Source organism: Manis javanica, chromosome 8, assembly GCF_040802235.1.
Source record: "Manis javanica isolate MJ-LG chromosome 8, MJ_LKY, whole genome shotgun sequence".
In the NCBI taxonomy this organism is placed as follows: domain Eukaryota; kingdom Metazoa; phylum Chordata; class Mammalia; order Pholidota; family Manidae; genus Manis; species Manis javanica.
This window is the reverse complement of record NC_133163.1, coordinates 90,195,028-90,214,844: the sequence shown is the minus strand read 5'-3', so window position 1 is coordinate 90,214,844 and position 19,817 is coordinate 90,195,028. Positions and strand designations below refer to the sequence as shown.

At 39.4% G+C, this 19,817-nt stretch overlaps 1 protein-coding gene across 8 annotated transcripts in view; it reads right to left on the bottom strand.

Annotated features, from left to right (window-relative positions):
• Positions 1 to 11,936, bottom strand: part of EIF2AK4 (eukaryotic translation initiation factor 2 alpha kinase 4) — an 88,354-nt gene extending 76,418 nt beyond the window's left edge. For 7 of the 8 annotated variants that reach the window (XR_005061440.2, XR_005061439.2, XR_005061443.2 and 4 more), the window contains exons 1-3: positions 11,691 to 11,936; positions 4,123 to 4,235; positions 1,095 to 1,197 (exon numbers count right to left, since the gene is read on the bottom strand). Coding sequence is in view for 1 of the 8 variants with exons in the window: in XM_037018775.2 (XP_036874670.2) it covers positions 1,095 to 1,197; positions 4,123 to 4,235; positions 11,691 to 11,834 (360 nt within the window). In the remaining 7 variants the exon portion in view is untranslated. Of the gene's footprint in view, positions 1 to 1,094; positions 1,198 to 4,122; positions 4,236 to 4,444; positions 4,492 to 11,690 lie in introns of all 8 variants that reach the window. The other variant, XM_037018777.2, reaches the window with a different exon arrangement.
• Positions 11,937 to 19,817: the final 7,881 nt, after the last annotated feature.

The following is a 19,817-nucleotide window of genomic DNA, read 5'->3' as shown; positions in this document are numbered from 1 at the left end:
TCATAAATCATGAATCCAAGAAACCAAACTATTCTGTAGTTGAATTTTCAATACAACTCTGTATTATATTTCAATTAGAGATTAGACTACACTGGAAAGAATTTGTACTAGAAAGAACTTTGGAATAATGCCCAAGGCCTACCTTTTTGTTCAGGCTCTTCTATAACCATTTCCATACCTCAACAATCACTGAAGATCTCAGAATAAGCAACTTTGGTGGGCAAACATTTTATGGCCAAAAAGTCCCTCACAGGTCACTCTGTGACTCACTGTGTTACAGCATGCAAGTAAGTAACTGTCCAGTCACTTTCACAGAGGCCCAACACAGGCACGGAGCCAGGTCCTTACTAAACTCTTCCCAGTGTTTACAGGAAGATATAGTTAAACAGCAGCTGCCTAGGCAAAAACACTTTTTTTTTAGTGATTTTTCACAAAAGTGAGGAAGAGATGGTTTATACTTCAAGGGAATTGGTCTGGCTTAAGAAACACATAATACTACTCTGCCCTAAGAAGTTACCTACTCTAGCCCTCCAGAGAGTTTTACTGGGGAACTCATGTGGACCCTGAAGTGCAGAGGATTGAAAAAGAATTAGTATGAGCTAAGTGCAGATGCTCCATTGTATCAGGGACACTGACAGAGTGGAGATTTGCTAATTACTGAGAAGGAAAACCATTAGTTCTTCTGATACGAAGAGGAGGGAGGTAGTGAGGTTTGGTCAGAGATCACTTATCTGCAAACGTTTTCCCACATAAAGTGCAAGTCAACACCACATCATGACGCCCAGTCCAAGGCGTGCAAACAGCATGGTCAGGTTCATGTGAATTGTTTTCAGAAAAATTCTTAAGCATCAACAGTACCATCTATATATACTCTACAATTTGTCATTCATAAACACTGTAAATTAAAGAAATACAAATAACATTGTTATGTTTTTCTTTGTACATTTCAGAAAGAAACAAAATATTCTAGTGAAAATTGGATTTGAGGTGCAATGGCAAAGACTTTAAGCCAAAGAAAAGGCAGGAACACAAACACTGGTGAACATGATGAGATTTTCACTGTCCCCTTTTAATTCCGATTAAACAAATCTTACCTCTCCACAATGTTTTTTGGCTACTTCTTCTAGGTGGGATTTTAACAAATTAACACTTTCATTTGACAGACCTTGGGCATTCTTTAACTCTATTTCAGGGACTCTGGAAAAGAAAAAAACAAAAAGGAGTTACTCCAGAAGTATGGCCTGTTGACACTAATATTTGCTAAGTCCCAAGCACTGGGTGTGGGGATTGATACAGGCCTTATTTGTGAACCTCTCTTAACCCCCAGCAACATTTCCCTTTATCTCAAAAGGATTTCAGCTATACCTCAGCAGCTCTGCTGACAGTGCTCAATCTGGAGTCACCTGCGGCCTGTGGCGGACAGTGGGCTGGCCAGCCGCCATGTGGACTGTCAGGTGCCCTGCTCCCCCTGGTGATCAGACTTCCTGGGCTTGATCCAGGTATCCCCCCAGCTCTCTGATTTCAGTTTTGCCATACGATTAAAATTTCCCACATCAACTATTATTTTATTGCCTTCCAAAAAATCACTTGAGCTCTGTGACTGAATCTAGCCTAGCAACTTGACCACACGCTCCCTTGACCCTCCACCCTAGCAACTTGACCCTCCACCCTGGCTTGCCATCTCAACATTCCCCCCAACATCTAACCTGGCTCCAACAGCTCACCTGCAAGAGCCCAAGTGCTGTGAACTCATTCGTGTGAACACCAAGCAGGATGAGAATAACCAGGCAAGATGGAGCCTTGGTGATCCATCTAGTGTTCCCACAATACTGTGTCCCAGACCCTCATTCTGACTGCAAACAAGGTGGAGATCCTTACTCCCCCACGTGTAAACCTAGCTGGGCACCGTCTGCAAACACTGCTAGTCCAAGGCTGTCTCACACACTCTTCTTCATCCCTTTATAGCTAAGGTGCAACACTTTCTACTCAAGGCAAGTACACAGCTAGCCCTCAGGTTTCCTTTTATACCCAACCAATAAATATCCAATAACAAATCACTGAGATTAAATTGTCTTTAATTTTCCTGAAAAGGATTCTCTACTTCCTGCCAAGCATTTCTGGGTAATTCAGGGTATTCCATCTTAGCAAAGCCTTTACTATTCACATCTATGTGTTCTCTTGTACTTCAGTACGATAGGCTGCTATAATCACTATCTACTTGGACAGATGGAACTGAGAGAAAGTGGTTCATATGTATGAAAAAAAGGAACAGAAATGCCATACAGCCTTGAGTCTATATATATATATATATATATATATATATATATATATATATATATATATAGATCTCCACTAACCCAAGGTTTTCCTGCACCATATTATCTCAAAGGATAGGAATGTTCCCCCAAGTCAAGCCTTATTTTTTAGTCAGGCCTGTAATTATTTTTTTTTAATTAAGCAATTACATAGCACTATTAACAGAATAGTGAAAATTTTACCTATAATACTAAATAAACTTAAAATTTTTCCCATGTTCTCTTTATGCTACTGCCATTTAATTCATAATTCTATGTAGCTGATGTTATAATGTTTACTTTTTAATTTTTTATAAACATTTGTGTTTTTAAAAAAATTACCCTATAATACTTTTACCAAGTGCACACATCAAGATCTGACCAAACAGTCCTCTAGTGCAGTGGTTCTTGGCCAGGGTGACTGTGTTCCTCAGGGGACACCTGTCAATGTCAGGAGGGCACAGAAGCTGCCTCCTCCCACATTCCATGCTTATGGGTTTCTTCCATTTGGCTGGTCTTGAGTGCCTTATTATAAACTGGTGATAGTAAGTAAAGTGCCTTCCAGAATTCTGTGAGCTGTTCTAGCAAGTTATTGAATCTGAGGAGGGGGTCATGGGAACCTGTGAACTCATAGCTGGTTGACCAGGAGTACTGGTGTTTGAAGTCTCGTGGGACTGAGCCCCTAATCCAGGGGGTCTGCAATAACTATAGATAGTTTGTGGTAGAACTGAACTGAACTCTTAAGACACTAGGTTGGTGTCAGAAAAGCAGGAACAAGAAAAACCCAGGGAGGGACTTCTATTTTTCCTGAATTTTAATAAATTTAATCACTCTTTAATCAATGTACTGATTAACTTTCTGCATATGTACTATATCTACTCTAGGTACAATGTCAGGTGCAAAGGAGGGTTACTAACTTCAAGGAGCTCATCTTGATCAGCTGTATTTTCACAACCTGCCCCACCTCCTAGGAAAACAAATTTATGTGTAAGGCAGTATTTCCTGACTGAGTCACTTCTTTCACTGCTTCCCTGGGCAACGAGCTCAGCCCACAAAACATCACCCACATGGGATGTCTGGGGAAAGGTTACATGAAATATACATGTACTTCAAAAAGAATACTTGATGAAGGGGGAGCCTAGTAAACATAATGTTCCTCATGTAATTGTAGATTAATGATACCAAAAAAAAAAAAAAAGAATCCTTGAGTACTGATTGCTAAAGCTTTTGCTCTACTAGTGGTTCTAAAGCAGAGGGGTTATCACCTTCACGGGTAGTTTGGAAATACATGAGTTCTGGGGTTACCTCTTTAGCTGGAGAAGACTCCTGGCATAAGTGGGTAGGGGGCAGTGGTACTACACACCCTGAAGGGCAGGGAACAACAGTGCCCCCAAAAACAGGGTGCCTCTAAATCCTCTTTAGAGGCCCAGAAGACACTCTAAGTCCCAAAGCTAATACTATTTTAAAACTATGTACACACAGGTTTTCCTAGTCACCATGTCTTTATTCTTTTCTTCTAGACTGTTGCTCTCCCTACTTTATGGAGAATTAAACAAACGCTAACATGTCAGAAGAAGCAAACAGCTATTCACAGAGCAAATATCAGTATCCAGAGTGACAATGCTGCAACCATAAGCAAATTTACCATGAGATGGGGAGCATGAGAACATCTACTGCACATGTAGCTTCAGTAAAATACAGGTGATAGGGAATGAAATTTTAAATGGATGCAGGCAGGAAGGAGAAAATACCATTAATTTTAACCTGTTTCTCTGATGTCAAAACAGAGACCTGAAAACAAATTAAAGCTATTTATAAATATACTCACACGTCTGGATAGGTTGGTGGGCATTTAACCCTCAAATCCACTTTCACGTATATGTCTTCACTAGCCAGGCCCTGAGGGTACAGAACTAAACTGATTTCAGGGGGCTCTTTGATCTAAAAAAGAAAAATAATTTTTTTCCCGGAGTCAATCATTAATGATTAAGGTGATGATCTTAGCTTAGAAGTTCTACATGCAATTATATTTGATATAGATGTTTGGCCATACTTTCCTAAAGCATGGTTTAAAAACAAAACCTACGCCAGAAAAAATGCATTTTCCTTTTCAAAGTTATGGAAGGAGTGAACCAAAATGTTCCATGTACCTTCTATTGATCCAGTTACTGACTGCCAACCATGAGTGGGTGCTGTCCTACAGGTGGGAGCAGAGGGGTAAATTTAGACAGACACAGATGCAACTAGCAATTCAAATGAAAAGACAAATGAGTATTTTCAAACAGTGATGAGTACTATAAAGAATATAAGGCAGAGTAATGGTGGGGAAAAAATATTCACACAGGTAGGTCAGGGAAGGCCTCTTGACCAGGGAATATTTCAACTGAGATTTGAATACTGAGACAATAGTAAGTAAAAACCTTGACATAGAAATGTGACAGCTCCAAAATGGCCATCCTGACTAAAGCATCTACAGATTCAATGCAATCCCTATTAAAATACCAATAGCATTCTTTCATTTTTTTGATTTTTTATTAAGGTATGATTGATATACACTCTTATGAAGGTTTCACATGAAAAAACAATGTGGTTACTACATTTACCCATATTATCAAGTCCCCACCTGTACCCCAATGCAGTCACTGTCCATCAGTGCAGCAAGATGCCACAGATCCACTATGTGTTTTCTCTGTGCTACATAGTTCTCATGATCCCCCACACCATGTGTACTAAACATAAGACCCCTCAATCCCCTTCTCCCTCCCTCCCCACCCACCCTCCCATACCCCTCCCCTTTGGTAACCACTAGTTCATTCTTGGAGTCTCTGAGTCTGCTGCCATTTTGTTGCTTCAGTTTTGCTTCATTGTTATACTCCACAAATGAGGGAAATCATTTGGCATTTGTCTTTCTATGCCTGGCTTATTTCACTGAGCATGATGTACTTCACCTCCATCCATGTTGTTGCAAATGGTAGGATTTGTTTCTTTCTTATGGCCGAATAGTATTCCATTGTGTACATGTACCACATCTTCTTTATCCATTTGTCTACCCAATATCATTCTTAAATGAACTAGAACAAATAGTTCTAAAATTCATATGGAACCACAAAAGACCCTGAATAGCCAAAGCAATCCTGAGAAGGAACTACAGAGCTGGGGGGATTATGCTCCCTAACGTCAAGCTCTACTACAAAGCCACAGTAATCAAAATGATTTGGTACTGGCACAAGAACAGACCTATAGATTAATGGAACAGAATAGAGAGCCCAGATATAAACCCAAGCATCTATAGTCAATAAATATACGATGAAGGAGCCATGGATATACAATGGGGAAATGACTGCCTTTCAACAACTCTGATCTTGGCAAAACTAGACAGCTACATGTAACAGAATGAAACTGCATTGTCTAACTCCATACACAAAAGTAAACTCAAAATGAATCAAAGACCTGTATGTAAGTCATGAAACCATAAAACTCTCAGAAGAAAACATAGGCAAAAATCTCTTGAATATAAACATGAGTAACTTTTTCCTGAACACATTTCCTCAGGCAAAGGAAACAAAATAAAAAAAGAACAGGTGGGACTAGACAAACTAAAAAGCTTCTGTACAGCACAGGACATCAGCAGAACAAAAAAGGCATCCTACAGTATGGGAGAATATATTCATAAATGATTTGTCCAATAAGGGTTTAACATCCAAAATATATAAAGAACTCACACACCTCAACACCCAAAAAAAAACAAATAACCTGATTAAAAAATGGGTGGAGGATCTAAGCAGACACTTTTCCAAAGAAGAAATATGGATGGCCAAAAGAACAATTCTATTGTTCTTTAAGTTACTAAGTGGAGGCATATGAAAAGATGCTCCACATCACTAATCATCAGGGAAATGCAAATTAAAAACACAATGGAAAAAAACAAAACAAAACCACAATGAGATATCACCTCACACCAGTTAGGATGGCCAACAACCAAAAGACAAGGAACAAAAAATGCTGGCAAGGATGCCAAGAAAGAGGAACCCTCCTACACTGTTGGTGGGAATGTCAATTGGCTCAACCGTTGTGGAAAGCAATATGGAATTCCTCAAAAAACTAAAAATAAAAATACCATTTGACCCAGTAATTCCACTCCTAGGATTGGAAAACAAGATCCCTGATTTGAGAAGACATATGCACCCCTATGTTTACACAGCCCTATTTACAATAGCTAAGACATGGAAGCAACCTAAGGGTCCATCAATAGATGAATGGATAAAGAAGATGTGGTACATATACACAATGGAATATTATTCATCCATAAAAAAAAGAAATCCTAACATTTGCAACAGCATGGATGGAGTTAGAGGGTATTACGCTAAGTGAAATAAGCTAGGTGAAGAAAAACAAATACCAAATTACTTCACTTATTTGCGGAGTATAAAAACAAAGCAAAACTGAAGGAACAAAATAGCAGCAGACTCCCAGAAGGGACTAGCAGTTACTAAAGGGGAATGGGTGAGGAGCATGAGTGGAGAGGGAGAAGGGGTTTAAGGGATTTAAGAGGCACATGCATCCAGGCATGGAGGATCACTAGAATTCACAGTCTCAATATAGGCAGGTCACGGGGAAGGCAGCACAGCATGGAGAAGACAAGTAATGACTCTAACATCTTACTATGCTGATGGACAGTGACTGCAATGGGGGAGGTGAGGACTTGATACTATGGGTGAATGCTGAAACCACAATGTTGTTCACGTGAAACCTTCCTAAGATTGTATATCAATGATACTTTAATAAAAATATTTCAAAAATAAAAAAAAATACAGCTACTATAATAAAACAGCGACAGCTCTTCCAAAATTTTATATGCTTTCAACCAACTGCTTTTTACCAAAAAGCTAAATACTCTATTGTTCTTTAAGTTACTAAGTATACTTTTTACAAACAAGATTTGAGGCTGTTTATGTTGTCAATACATCATGTGAAAAGAGAGGCTGAGGGAAGAAACTTTTATTTTTGTGGTCCAGGCGCTTTACCCACTCTGCAAGGTAGGTGAAAACAGAAGGAAACTGTCTTGTCACAGATGCTGGAGGCTGAGTAGGATGAGGACAGAGAGTACCATTTCTGGGGTGACACGGGCACGGCAGGTGACCTGGCTGTGAGCAGGTTCCAGGGGCACCGAATGCAGACCCTAAAGGGAATGCTTAATAAAGCCCAATGAATCCAGTTAAGGATTGCTGTAAAGTTCCAAGTTAGGAAGCCTCTCTCAGCCAGTTCCCGGACCACTAGGCACAACATCAGTATGGAGAAAACTGAGGGCTAACGCAGTAGTTAGGATCCTGCAAACACTCCGGGGCTGGGCCAGCCATGTAACACCCTGCAGGTGTAGTATTCCAGCTACTTCCAGTGCAGAGCAATACTAGCAGGACAGCAGTGTTAATGGTGGTGAGGCCAGATAATGCTAAAACAAACTTTTAAAGTTTTCATTCAAAGTGAAGAGACTGCTAGATCCATGAAGGTTTCAGTTAAAGAGGCACATTCTTCCAGGCATGAAGGATCAGACCCAAGGCCACCGAGGAATGACTTTCAATTGGCCAAAAACCTAACAACTTGCCCAGTCTGAGTACCAAGTGAAGCCAACCCAAAGAGAAGGACAGGGAAGCTGCCAGGTAACTGGCTACTTTTAGGGCCTTTATCTTTGGTTAACAGTTTAACTGAACCAGTGATACTTCTCTCCACCGGACACATACTTTAGGGTATTTCTCAGCAGAAGCTACCAATTAGTCCCCAATATCCATTTTATCCTTATTTCTTAGCAATAGAACACCTGACTTTTTGGCCAAGTACCTTTCCCAGACTCATTTGCAGTGAAGTGTGGCTGATGGGTTACTTTCTAGTCAATACAATGAAAGAACTAAGATTTGCAACTTCTTGATTCCTTTTTCCTTCTTGCTGGCTGGAATGCAGACATGATGGCTGGAGTTCAGACAGCCTGAAAGGGCATAGTGGTGGTGAAATAGCAGTTCTGAAAAATCCTAGATCCCAGATTTTTACATGCAAAAAAGTAAACTTCATTTTTAAGTCTTCTAACATATGTAGCTAAATTTAATCCTAACCAATAGAGGCTCACTGCGGGGGAAAAAAAGAAAGTACAGTAGTCAGGAGACACAATGCTTTTTAATTAAAGAACAGAATATTGCCAGGCTTTTCTCAAGCAAACTGAGAGGCTCCCTAACATGTGAAGAGGCTTTTAGGCAAGACATGTTTAGAATTACAAGCATTAGCTCAGAGTAAGGCAGCACTCAAGGACTCTTGGTGCTAAACAGAACCTGATTAAAAACAGTTAAAAACCAAGATGTATTAGGAAGTGGGGTGGCGTAGGGCCTCCTTCTTGTGTTTAGAAGATAAATGGTAGAATTTGGAGTTGATAAAATCTTTGACCTAACCTGTGCAAGGAAACAATGAATTTCTGGAATATTTGCTGGCAAATAAACACAAAGCAAGGGGTAACCAGAAATGTTTAAGAGCACTAAAGGAGAGGAAAACACAATGCAGAATGCATCAGCTACAAAAGAGACAAGTTCTACGTGAGAAAAGAAAATTTGTTTTGAAGACTCAACAGGCAAGTGACACAGAAGCAGCATACAAAGGAGTAAGGGAGAGAAGGCCACAAGACAGGAGCTCAGTCTGCTTCTTAGTGGGGCCAGGAAGCCAGATATGCCTGTGAATTGTCATAAAGTAGCCAAATAAATCCTCAAGCACATAAAAGGGAAAGAGTGATTTAAAGGTAGTCCTAAAACAGAAGAAAGGGAATGTGCTAAGAACTTTTTAAAAAGCTGTTTCTATACTTACTGGATCAAAGTTTAAAGATAAAGTCATGAAAGAATTATAAGAAAACCTTGAACAATTCATGTTTTGGTAACACTGCAGTAGGGAAGTCCTTTCTGAAAAAAAACAAAAAACAAAATACACAGGGACCATAAAACAAAAAACTGGGTCATTTTGACCATATTACAGTGTTTTTAAATTGCATTAAGTTACATTAAATGTCAAAATACACACGGTTAACTAGGGAAAATATCTGCAATATATGATCTAAAATGCTAATATCCTTAACACATAATTAACCATGACAAATGAAAAAGAAAATAGATAATACAGAGGGAAAAAAAATGTTTCATCTACTTACGGACAAAGATGAAAAAGTCTAACATATATACAATGTCGGTGAAGATGTAGCAAAGCAAATACTCTTATATACTACTGTTAGGCCCAGAGGTAGAAGCAAGCTTTTAGGAGGGAAATTTGCAATAGCTATCAATAGCTATCAAATTATAAATGGCAGGACCCTTTGCTGATATGAAAAATTAGCCAAGATAATTAAATTAATAAATGCATAACTCTAGATAGAGTAAATTATATTTTAAACTAGTGGTGTCCAAACTTTTAAAATAATTTTTAGCATTCTCTCCCAAAATATTCACTTTTTCACAAAATAATACACATATGCAACTAAACCGAAATGAAATCTACATTATACACATCACCCAAAAAGAAGTTTAAAAGACCTTAAGTTTATTCAGGTCAATAAATTTAGGTCACAGTTTATTGGCAGCAAATTTGGTCTGAACTGACATGAAACCATTAACAGTCTTTATTTCAGTTGGTGTGAATATTTCAATGTGCACACATGAAAACAAACACTTCTGAATTCTGAAACCCATCAGGCCTCAGGGTTTTGGATAAGGGATTATGGACCTGCATAACCTTTCCCTGAAGACTGGCAAATAACAGGTAATAATAAGTACTTATTGAATGACTACACTCTGATTCATCCTATGAGCATCAATTATTTGCCTGGGGTGCCTGTGAAAGTGTTGAGGCTATTTGTTCCAAGTGTCACTGGCCACAGACACCCAAGTGAATTCGGTCTTTTATATTTTTGTTTGGTTTGGCTTTGTCTTCTATCTTGTTATAAAAGTCACCAGCTGTAAATTCTGGAATTATTGGTATCCTTACCTACAGCATCTCCTTTTCCCTTCCTGTTCTTCTGCAGCCTTGTATGCCTAGATAACTAGCAAGTATAAAGTAAATAAAGTGGCCTGGAATGAAGTCTGAAGGGCTTTGCATTGATTGAGTCAGAGTGCACACCTTTTGACATTTGTTTTGGTTGCTTAATATGCCTGCTTCCTGGTTCTCAATGTTTGAAAAGAGAGTAAGTTACCAGATCACCAGAAAGTTATGTTACTTTATTATAAGCATATATAAGGAGAATATTTACATTTTTTACTATTTCAGGTTAAAATTAACTCTTGAAATTATGCACTAGAAAAATAAGCTCCTTGAGGGTAGGGGGTTTGGTCTGTTTTTTTTTTTTTCCAGGCTGTATTCTCAAAGCCTAGAAATAAATATTTAATGACAGAAGCACTTTGAATGAGGAGTATGTTTTGCCCAACATCTCCAGAAGATCCTATCTGTGGCAGAAATCCTGGATATGTCAATAAGGTAGATGTTGTGAAATAACCAGCATTAAAAGGCAGATGAAGGAAGGTACTACTTTTTAAATTATAATATTCAGAGACATATCAGTTGGGTAGATAACTCTTCAAAGGGAAGTGAACGGAAACTGTCTCTATCAGCAGCTTATGAAGTGCCCTAATTTACTTTCAGACAAAAAAGAAAACTATTTAAAATCAAATGCCATTTAAAAGGTCCAGGCTCAGCATACTCCTTCTCCATTACAGCTAATTTAAAAGGTCCAGGCTCAGCATACTCCCTCTCCATTACAGCTAAGATGAGGGTATTCTATGCTCTCTGCTAAGTGTCTTGGAAGAAGGTACAGAAGGTAAGTTCCTCCACACCAGAAAACACAGTGAGGATGCTTGGGGCATGGGAGGGAGTAAAGTGGGAATTACGTGGTTTATAGTTTTGAACACACGGGAAGGTGAGATTAAAAAGAATTCGGGTTGGGGCATCCGTAAGGTCTGGACAAGACCTGAACAGCGTTCCCGGAACAAAGTTGCAATTGATCCCCATGAATGCGCTCTCATATCAATTTAAGAGCTTTCAGAGGGGGAAAACCGGGCAAGATTGGGGGCGGCACGGATGATATAGGGTGTCAGTGGGAATGAGAAGCAGGGCCAGGTAAGAGAGGAAGCGACCTGAGAAAAGGCTGTGAGAGAATTAGGCCCAGGTGGGGCTCCTAGAGACCCGCCGAGCAGTAAACGTGCGGCAGACTACGTAAACGCGGGTGGACCCAGGAGAGATGAAAGGACTGCAGAATCCTAAAGGAGATATGCGGCTGGGATCCGACAGGGCCGGGTGGGGCCGGGCCTGGCTTGGGGAGGACGCGCAAAGGGAAGCTGGGCCGCAGCACGCCAGTGCCTAGAAGACGAGCCACGTTCCTACCGGTCTGCATGCGTCCGGTCGCAGGTCCTGGAAGTCGGCGCCGTAGATGGCCTCCAGGGCCTGAAGCTCGTGGTCCTGTCGCTGCAGGTAGCTCTCCGTTGGCTCGTCCCGGCCGCGCCCGGGAACCCCACGGCCCCCAGCCATGGCAAAGCGGCGGCCGATGCAGGGCCGCCTCGCGGTGGCGGCGGTGGGCCCCGGGCGGGCTCCCGGGCTGGACTCAGCTCCCAGGACTGGCTGGTGGGCGGGGCTCCGCGCCGTGTGGCGGGGAAGGGGCAGGGCACTGCGCTGGGGGGCGGAGCTGGGGGCGGGGCGCCGCGTAGCGCAGGCTCCGGCAGCCGGGGGAGGCGAGACAAATGAGTAAAGTCGGGAGAGAGCTTTGCTCTGGTAATGAGAGAGAACAAGAGCGAAGGAATCTGCGGGAACTCGGGAGATTAAAGCAGTCAGATGGAATGATACCGCCGAAAGGCAGTTTTCACGAAATAAGTTTATTTAACGGAAGTGCCTGCTGGAATTCTTTCGTTGTAGCGTGGGTAGTAAGAGGGAACTCTTAAAGGGCCAATTTTGATGGTTTTCAAGTCGCTTAGCAGCTCACTTTAAACCTTCCAGCAACAGTACAAGTAAACATCGTGACTACTGCTTCTCTTTCTCCCAGTTTTGTACCCTCAAACTCATCCCCTTAACCATAGATTCAACATTCCATGCCTGTTCTCCATCCCTACATTTCTATCTTTAGGGATCTCCAGTATCACTTTGTAATTTCAACTGAAATAAAACTTTCTGCTAAGACATCTTTAGGAGCTACATTCCCATGAAGGAATGTTCCATGCCCAGATTACTTGATATGAATTTAGGGGGTCTTTCTGTTTTATACTGCCTCCAATCACATTTTTTCAAGTTTGTAAAATAACCTATTCACAGAGACACTGTCGTTGCACTTCATTTTTTAGTTGCCTATTAATGCTGCATTTCAGTTTAGAATAATCATACCATATTACCTCACATTAGGTTTAAGTGACATTTCCTTTGTCCACCTTGTTACCCCTATAGTGTTTGCTAAATAATAATTTAGGTATCTTGCTGTCATGTATCCACATATTTCTGGCCAGTTAACATAAATGTACTAGCTTGACCCACAGCATCTTCAAACCATTCTTCCCTCTATTGGGGACCTGTTCTTTTTCTAGTGATCCCTGTCTAGGAAAATGGCATCACCTCTCCCAATTGGCCCAGGCCAACTAAGTATGGTCCTGGATTCCCTTCAACTCTCACATCCAGGTGGTCACTATTTCTTCAATCCATCCACTTCACTCCATCCCACTGCCACTAATTTAGTTCAGGCTACCATCAGCTCTTCGTGAGTGACTTCAACAGCTCAAAAACCAACCACTGTCTTCATTCTTGTCCCACTTATAGACATTCTTATTGTGGCCAGAGTAATGTTCTGTAGGGAAAATGGAAGTTCCATGACCAGGAGCCTCACCTGATCCTAATCGACTTGCCCACTGTGCTCCTGCAATGATATAATACTTAGCCTACTGCACAGGTGCATGCTTGCACACTTGTTGGTGATAAGCCATTATTGCCTATGTTGCTATATAAAGAGCTCTGCCCAGTACTCAGGGCAGAGATGGAGATGGGCTTGCTGCATGTTGACTTGCCAGATATGGATATGATTCTAGCACTCGACCTGCCACCGTGAGAATAAAGCTTGGTATAAACCCTTTTACCCCACCCCAACATTCTGTTGTCGTTATTCAGTCTGAATCCAGAATGAACTTACCCAGAGCTGGGAACCTCCTCTGGCCCAGAGCTACAGTTTCCAAATTACACTTACTATCATATCACTCCAATCCTTCAGCTCCTTCAATTTCTCCATTGTTCTTTTTTATTTAAAAAAGTCCCTAATTATGGAAATTTTCAAACATCCATAAAAAGAGGAAATACAATAAACTCTCCTGTACTCATCATGCAGCTTCAACAGTTATAGATATCTTGCCTATCTTATTTCATTTCTGGCTCCTCCCCCAACCTGCCTAGGAGTAAATCTCAAAGAAAATCTCAAATATTATGTCACTTTTTTCTATAAATATGTAAGTATGTATCTCTAACAGGTAAAGACTTTTTACAAACATAATACTGTCTTTACAGCTTAAAAATATAACAAGTGCTTAACAGTATTTAATATCCAATCTATATTCAAAATTCTCCATTTGTCTAAAATTAGAATGTTTTGGAAATGGGACATATAAAGGACACAGAACAATCAGTAAAATTTGAGGGGAGTCTTTGGATTAGATGGCAATATTATATCAGTGTTAATTTCCTGACTTTAATGATTATACTGTGGTCATATAGAAAAGTGTCCTTGTTATTAGGCAATTTTCATTGCAGTTTTAAGGGGTAGTAACAGCTATTACATATGCAATTAGCTCCCAAATGACTCAGAAAATAAAGCAAGATGATGATGTCAAACATAGAATAACAACCATTGGGGATATTTTTTTTTGACCATTGGCAATTTTAGGTAAAGGATGTATGAGAGTTCTTTGTATGATTCTTGTAATTTTTGCATGAGCTTGAAATTATTTCAGTCAAAATTTCACAAAATAAATTGAAAAACTGTTTTCCAAAGTGGCTAAACCTTTTTATACTCCCACCGGTTTATGAGAGTTCTAGTCACTCAACATCCTTGTCAGTAATGGTATTATCAGTCTTTTAAATGTTTAGCATTACAATAGGTGTGTAGTAGTATTTTATTGTCTCTTAATTTACAGTTCCCTAATTATCAGTGATGTTGAGCATATTTTCATGCGCTTGTTTGCCACCATATATCTTCTCTATCTCTTCAAATCTTTTGTCCCTGTTTAAAATTGAATTGTTGGTTTTCTTATTCTTGAGTTTTGAGAATTCTCTACATATCTGGAATTAAGTGCTTTATCAAATGTGGAATCTGCAAAGATTTTCTCCCAGTCCATGGCTTGTCTTATCATTCCCATTAAGTCTTTTACAAAGAGAACAGTTCTTATCTTTGAGGAAGTGCAATTATCAATTTTTTTCTTTTGTGAATGTTTTGTTGTCATATCCAAGACATTTTGTATAACCTAAGTCACAAAAATTTTTCCCTGTTTTCCTATACAAGTTTTATTGTTTTAGGTTTTGCATTTAGGTCTATCATTCAGCTTCAGTTAAAAGTTAAACATACACCTATCATATAACAGCTGTTCCACCCTTAGGTATTTACTCAAGAGAAATAAAAGCATATGTCCATACTAAAGCTTGTATATGAATGTTCATGGCATCTTAATCCCAAAACTGGAAATAATTCAAATGCTTATTAACAGCATTGATGAACAAATTGAGTTATAAACGAATCAAGATATATCAATACAATGGGATACTGTTTAACAATAAAAAAGAAACAATAAACTATACGATAACATAGATAATCTCAAAAGAATGATGCTGAGTGAAAGAATCCAGACAAAACAGTACATACTATTTGCTTCCATTTATATAAAACTTTAAAAAATACAAACTTAGTAACAGAAGATAAGTGATTGCTTGGGGCAGAGAGGACAGAGATGAGCCAGAGGGAGGGATTCCAGAAGGACAAGAAGAACCTCTTGGGGCTGAGGGATATGTTCATTATTCAATTGTGGTAATGGCATATGCACAAGTGTATGCACAAATCAAAATTTATCAAACTGTACAATTTGAATATATGTAATTTATTGTATGTCAATTACACCTTAATAAGCTGTTAAAAGCAAGAAGTTGTGATTTTGTTTTGTTTTATAGTGGTTTTTTTAAAAATCAGGATCCAAAGTCCTTATATTGCATTTAGTTGCTCCATGGGAATAAAAGGTTAACTCAGCAGCCTTGGGGTATACAAACTACATTCCAAAGAAAAGACTAGTCCTCAACTAGCTCCTGGGAGAAAACCTATAAGCCCTTGGAGCATCTGGCCTGATTAGAGTGTCATTGTATAAGTGAGGTTTACAATTGGCCAGGATACTCCAAGATTTCCTAATTCTCCAAGTTCTCCCTAAACCCTTAGGTCATTTCTCCAAGGAAGAGTGTCTCATTGTTTGACTATTATGTGTCTTGGTGTGGATTTCTTTGGGTTTATCTTATTTAGAATTCATTCAGCTTATTGAATCTTAGGGCTTAATGACTTTTGCCAAATACAGAAATTCTCTAGTCATTACTTCTTTGAATATTTTTTCTACCCAACCCTCTGAAGTCCTCTTCTTCTAGGAGGTGAAGGCACTTACTTGTTCTTACAGCTTTCTGTGATCTAGAAGCCAGGAACAGGAGAGGTAATGCAGTTCTTGCTGCTCAAGGAAGTATAAAATAAAAATTATTTAGTGACCTTTGCATCACTTGGTGGATGTGTGTGCATTAACACATTTATAGAACCAAATGAATCTTGTCCTTTAAGTTCTTTAATAAATATATATACATTTATTCCAAACTGTGCCATTTCTTCCAAGTCAGACTATGTATGAGTCATAGTATTTTGTAGTCATATATCTACTTTTAACATCACTGTTTTGACCACTTAATTCACCAATATTGTTCCTAGATAACTTTTGGCTTAAAAAACCCCACAAAAAAACAAATTTATTCTTAAGGGGCATATCTACGATCAGGGATATAAGAAAGAATGTGACAGCTTCTGAAGTTAACTATTAAGAAGGAGTCCCAAAAAGGTATTGAGAAATCATGCCATTCTTCAACAGCAGCTTCCCAAAGTGACTCCTTTGAAGGTGATAACACTCATGGATATTTTAGTTTTGGCATATTTGCTACCAAAAACTAGTCAGGTTTGCTTTTTGATCACTATATGTGTATGTGCATGGGTGTGTGTCTGTGGGTGTGAGACTATTGAGGCTGCCTAGGGAACAGGGATATTCAACCTTCCATCTCCCAGATATCCTTGATGAATTTAATAGCAATCTATAGGTGTGAGGACTATTACAAATTGGGAAACTTCATTAGGAGATATATTCATAGATTCATATCAGTAGGAAACCATTTCCCAGACCACATATTGGGATAATTTGGAATACAAGAAGGACTGTATTAGCATCTTTTAAACAGCTATTTGCTTTGATGTTAACATACCCCAAACTAAGAACCATAAAGTAAACAGGTAGCCCAATAATGTAAAGGCTAAATTCTGTATTTCTAAACTTTCAAGCAAAATGTCCCAAAAGCCACTGGCCTTTGTTAATTGCAAATAAAGTAGTTATTCCATTTTTTGAAATACAAGGTTTGGCAGTATTTTATTTACTCTTTCAATGTTGGAAAGTAATGCTTCCCCCATTTTGATACTTGTTTTCTTTAATCATCAATAAACAGGAATTGACCTTACATAGTTACCTTCTTCTGATTTTCTACAAATGGAAATAAATGGTGGAGCAGACATTTAAACTCAGATCCAAATGACACCAACATTCATGCTGTTCCCCTTGCCCTTGCTATACTAGACTCTATAATCTTGAGGGTAGGTTTGTCTATGTAAACAGACAACTGGGTTTCTAGGACAAAATAAATGGGTTATCACCTATCCTACGTTTCAGCAGTCTCCAAAAAAGCTATTTATATGACAAATTTATCAGAGACCAATATGTTTTTGAGTATGAAAAAAATCAATAGCTCATTTCAAGGATGCCCAAAGGGTCTATTATCAGCTACCCTTTTTATTTTACAAGGATCTAGGATATCCTTATTGCCACTACCAATACAGAGTTTTTCTTAAAGTCCTGACTTAATACCTTCCATTTCCCAAAGATAAAGCCTGCACTCTCTTCACCATAATAGCCCCAGTTTTCATAACTATGTCTGCCAGGAACGGCTGGGTCATGCTGTGATAATGAGCCGCTCCCAAATCTTGGTTGTTCAGAACAACAGAGGTTTATTTCTTGTTCATACAAAATTTGTTGTGGGTCTGGGTGGCTCTCCAGGCATCTGCCCCTCCCCACCTGTGGGGAAAGTTGGGGTTCCTATGGCCGGATCCTCACGTGAATCTAAACTACTTGATGATGTAACCAGTCTACTACTAGGCTACTGCTTCCACACCCTAGTCAATTGATTGAGTCACTATGTAAAGAGCTCCGCCTAGTGCTCTGGGCGGAGGCAGAGACGGCGGATTACAGACCTGCAGACTGTTGGAATGCAGATGTAACTCGTGCTTGATCGGTTTCCAGGAGAACAAGCTGGGTAATAAACCCTTTCACCCCAAGAACGTTCCATTGTCATTCCTTGGTCTCACTGAATACATTGTGAACTTGCCTGGGGCTGAAACCCATTGGCAAGATGCTGATCTTCAATAAATGCCCAAGAAAATTGGAATGTGGGAATTCTTTTGAACATAAATGGTTCCTGTTGTATTATATAGGTATGAAAACCTCCTTAGTCAGACTCTTATCTTGAGGGTTTTAAAAATTACCTATTGCCTTTTTGTTTTAGTTATACCTTCTACTGATTGGATGAAGCTCACCCACATTAAGGAAAGCAATCTTCTTTACCCAGTCTACTGATTCAAATGTTAATCTCATTCAGAAATACCATTACAGTCACACCCAGAATAAAGTTTGAGCAACCCATGTCCCAGTTAAGTTGACACATAAGAATTAACCATCATACCTATTTTCCCATGTGTTATAAAAGGAAAATCCCTAAGCAAATTCCAGGAAGAATACGATTAAGGAACAGGTGATTGGAGAAAGCTGTGAGAATCTGTTCTATCTCACACTGTATTATTGCCTTCCCAGCACAAGGCCATTAACTACTTACACAAGGAGAAGAGTAATTGCTTACTTGTGAGCAAAATAAATGGTTGCTGTTGTTTAGGCTACTTGCTTTGCAATGACCAGATGAGTATAAATAACACTATTATAGACACAACATAAATCATATGCAATCTTTTTCATCAATCTTAAATTCTCCTGTAATCAGTAAAAAATCCTTAAAACACACAACCATAAGAATCATGCTACCCTATTCCTGTCCCCGATCCTATACAGTTGACCTTTGAACAACACAGGTTTGAACTGTGCAACCTCACTTACACCTGTTTTACAATAAATAAATTGTAAAATACTTTGGAGATTTGTGTCAATTTGAAAAACATTTTCTCCCTACCTTGCTTTAAGAATATAGTGTATAGTACATGTACAAAATATGTGTTGATCGACTGTTTATGTTATGTTAAGGCTTCCAGTCAACAGTAGGCTATTAAGTTTTGAGTCAAAAGTTATACTTAGATTTTCAACAGTAGAGGTCAGTGCTGCTAACCTCCAAGTTACGTCAGCTGTACTTCACAAACCAATCATTCTGCAAATCTGAGAATTACAGTATGGGCAAAACAAAGGTTCCTGTGGCCAGGATTCTCACCTGGTCCTGGTTGCCTAGCTCACTACAAATGTGTGGGCAATACATTGCATTGACTCTATATAAAGAGCTCTGCCCAGTGCTTTGGGCAACATGGTGGCACAGCTGCAAGGCTGCAGGAGAGCAAAGCAGAGGCTGTAGTGGTGGTAGCGCCAAAGACAGAGACTGGGGCGGCTGTGTGGGCAAAGAGGCCCAGAGGCGGAGCCTGGCTTGCTGCATGCAGACTCGCTCTGAGTGAATGGGATTTTAGTGATTGACCTGCCACCATGGAAATAAAGTTGGGTATAACCCTTTCACCCCAAGAATGTTCTACTGTCATTTCTTTGGTCACACTGAATCCATAGTGAAATTGCCTGGGGCGGAAACCCATTGGCAAGACACAGTGACCTCAGGTGGTCAGGTTATTTCTTGATTCTACTGACTCCTATACCCTAACACTAATTTGGGAGCTGTATAGAATTTACTGGTATCTTGAAAGAATATAAAAAAGAGTTTTAATTGCTTTATTAAACACTCTTTACATTTGCAAAACTGACTATTTCCTATGCCTTTATCTCAATCCTTCTTAGCAGTTTTGAATAGAGGGTGGCAGGTATGGTGGGTAGAGGGGTATTTTTACAACTGCATAAATAACACATTTATACACATTACTCTCCCTTCTGAAAGAAGTGTACTGGATGTTGTCGATTATTTTTGTTTTCCAATGATTATAGTGTAAGGAGTTTCATC